This window comes from Oryctolagus cuniculus, chromosome 8, assembly GCF_051225735.1.
Source record: "Oryctolagus cuniculus isolate XC-2025 breed Fujian yellow rabbit chromosome 8, ASM5122573v1, whole genome shotgun sequence".
Classification (NCBI taxonomy): Eukaryota; Metazoa; Chordata; class Mammalia; order Lagomorpha; family Leporidae; genus Oryctolagus; species Oryctolagus cuniculus.
Window position 1 is genome coordinate 128,045,326 of NC_142874.1, and position 2,897 is coordinate 128,048,222.

The 2,897-nt window shown below is 50.9% G+C and overlaps 1 protein-coding gene across 1 annotated transcript; it reads right to left on the minus strand.

Annotated features, from left to right (window-relative positions):
• Window positions 1-1,166: 1,166 nt before the first annotated feature.
• Window positions 1,167-1,773, minus strand: LOC100345261 (chromosome transmission fidelity protein 8 homolog). The gene has a single exon (XM_051819774.3). The coding sequence runs from the start codon at window positions 1,770-1,772 to the stop codon at window positions 1,308-1,310; it is 465 nt and encodes a 154-aa protein (XP_051675734.2). The 5' UTR covers window position 1,773; the 3' UTR covers window positions 1,167-1,307.
• Window positions 1,774-2,897: the final 1,124 nt, after the last annotated feature.

Genomic DNA, 2,897 nt, shown 5'->3' on the forward strand with positions numbered 1-2,897 from the left:
TGCAGCCCAGTGCCTCTTGGGAAGTTAGCTGAGTTGGGACCTAGTGGCCCAGAGGCTCTTGGGAAAATTGCTGAAGTTGAGCCCTGGAGGCCAGCAGACCTTTGAAAGGTAGCTGGGTTTGAAGCCAATGTGCCAGAAGACTGAGAAAAGACAGTCGGGTTCAGTCCCCCCCCACCCCGAACCTGTCCCCCTTGTAAAGGGATTGGTATTTACCCCCATGGGGCCACCTGGCCTTGAGAAATGAGCTGAATTAGGGCATATGGGGCCAGGAGCCCTTGACATAGGTGATGGATTTGGCCCTGGAAGGCCAATTCCTAGAGAGCCAGGACCTGCGTTTGGACCTGTAGGGCCAGGAACTCTTGCCATGGAAGATGAGCTTGTGCCCATGTTTCCAGATGCTTGTGAAAGAGAAGCCGAGTTTGCTCCTAAAAGACCCACTGCTCTCAGAATGGGGGCAAGATCTAGTCCTTGAGGTCCAGTCATTCTTAAGTTAAGACCAGATCCAGTACCCAAGAAGCCACTGGTTCTTGCATCCAGATTTGGGCTTGGGCCCAAGCCACTTGCCCTTGGGTTGGGCCCAAGGCCTGGACCCAGGCCACCTACCCTTGGATTGGGCCCAAGGCCTGGGCCTGGAAACATACCTGACCTAGGGGCAGGGTTTGTACCCAAAAAGCCCGATCTCAGATTGGCATTTGGCCCAGGGCCCAGCCCAACTGGCCTAGGATTGGGAGGGCCATTCCCAGAGGACAAGATACCTGCTCTCAGATTGGGTCCAGATCCAGGGCCCATGGGGCCACCACTTCTGGGGTCAGGACCCGCTCCTAGGAGACCACCTGGCCTTGGGTTGGACAAAGGACCTGGTCCTGGGAGACTCCCTAACCTGGGGTTAGACAGAGGTCCAGGGCCTGGAAGGGACCCTGTTCTGGCATTCAGAGCTGGACCTGGGCCAGGACCCAATAGGCCACCTGGCCTTGGGAAAGCAGCTGCACCTGTGCCAGTAGGATTCATCCCTCTTGGAAAAGAAGCCATGCTTGGGTCACGAGCACTGGCCTGGAAAGGTGCTGGATTTGAAGCCAGTGAGCCTGATGAAGCTGGAAAAGGAGATGGGTTCCTTGGAAATGGGGCCAGATTTCCACCGAGAGAACCACCCGCCATAAGAAAGGGATCCGAGTTCATGCCCAGTGGGTGGCCTGTGTTCAGAACAGGACCCCCCTGTGGTCCAAAGGAGCTGTCGAGCCGTCCTCGAGGTGGCAGTGGAGCACGAGTCCACGGAGTTGGCCGCTCTCTGGGGAAAATCTGAGGTTCTTTCATACTTTCTTGGGGATGTTGGTGATAATGGGCTTAGGGCGGGTTTTGAAAAGGATCTTGTTTTTGATGAGTGCTGTCACCAGGTACCAGGTGCCAGTCTCGCTGCCAAGCTCATCACAGTACTCCCCTGGAGTGTGTTTGACAAGGACTGCAAAAGGTTTTTCCAGGTGGATGATTTTCCCATACAGGATATGATGCCCCACGATCAGCACGGGGATTCCCTCACTGGTGTAATGTAGGTCTCCCAGGAGGTTTCCAGCTAATACGGTGCTGTAACGAGCCTCAATCTCCCCCGGTAGCCCCATCAGCACCCATTCTGCCAGGCCTCCAGCCCCCGCACTGGAAATAACAATTTGCACCATGAGCTTTCCATCTTTAAAAAGCAACTGAAACAAGCTGCAATGGCGGCCGCTGAGCGCAACGCCGCACGGCCAACGGGCGACAACTGAACCTCCCGCCGCCATCGCCGCCACCTGCTGTATAGTATTCTATAGAGTAAATGTCCCATAATTTCTTTATCCAGTCTACTGTTGATGGGCATTTGGGTTGATTCCAGGTCTTAGCTATTGTGAATTGAGCTGCAATAAACATTAAGGTGCAGACAGCTTTTTTGTTTGCCAATTTAATTTCCTTTGGGTAAATTCCAAGGAGTGGGATGGCTGGGTTGCATGGTAGGGTTATATTCATGTTTCTGAGGAATCTCCAGACTGACTTCCATAGTGTCTTTACCAGTTTGCATTCCCACCAACAGTGGATTAGTGTTCCTTTTCCCCCACATCCTCGCCAGCATCTGTTGTTGTTGTTTCTGAATGTGAGTCATTCTAACCGGGGTGAATTGAAACCTCATTGTGCTTTTGATTTGCATTTCCCTGATCAAGTCATTATTTCTCACAGTGTCCCTTTCACTTCAACAGGTTTCCTTTTTCGTGTTTGGTTAGTTGTCACCGATCAGGGAGAACGTATGATATTTGTCCCTTTGAGACTGGCTTATTTCACTCAGCGTGATGTACTTTGGAATTTTATATTTACTAAATAAAAGTTTAATAAAAAGAAAAATATCTATTCAGATACTCTGCCCATTTCTTAACTGGATTATTTTTCTTTCATTCTTTCTTTTTTTTTTTTTTTTTTTTTGACAGGCAGAGTGGACAGTGAGAGAGAGAGACAGAGAGAAAGGTCTTCTTTTTTCCGTTGGTTCACCCCCCAATGGCCGCTGCTGCCAGCCCACCGCGCTGATCCGATTCCAGGAGACAGGTGCTTCTCCTGGTCTCCAGTGCGGGTGGAGGGCCCAAGCACTTGGGCCATCCTCCACTGCACTCCCAGGCCACAGCAGAGAGCTGGACTGGAAGAGGGGCAACCGGGACAGAATCTGGTGCCCCAACCAAGACTAGAACCCGGGATGTTGGTGCTGCAGGCAGAGGATTAGCCTATTGAGCCGTGGCACTGGCTAGATTATTTGCTTTGTTGTTGACATTTTTAAGCAGTTTCTATGTTTTGGATATTAACCCTTTATTAGATGCAATGTTTCCAAATATTTTTTCTCATTCTGTGGGTTGTTTTTGCACTCTACTGATTGTTTCCCGAGCTTT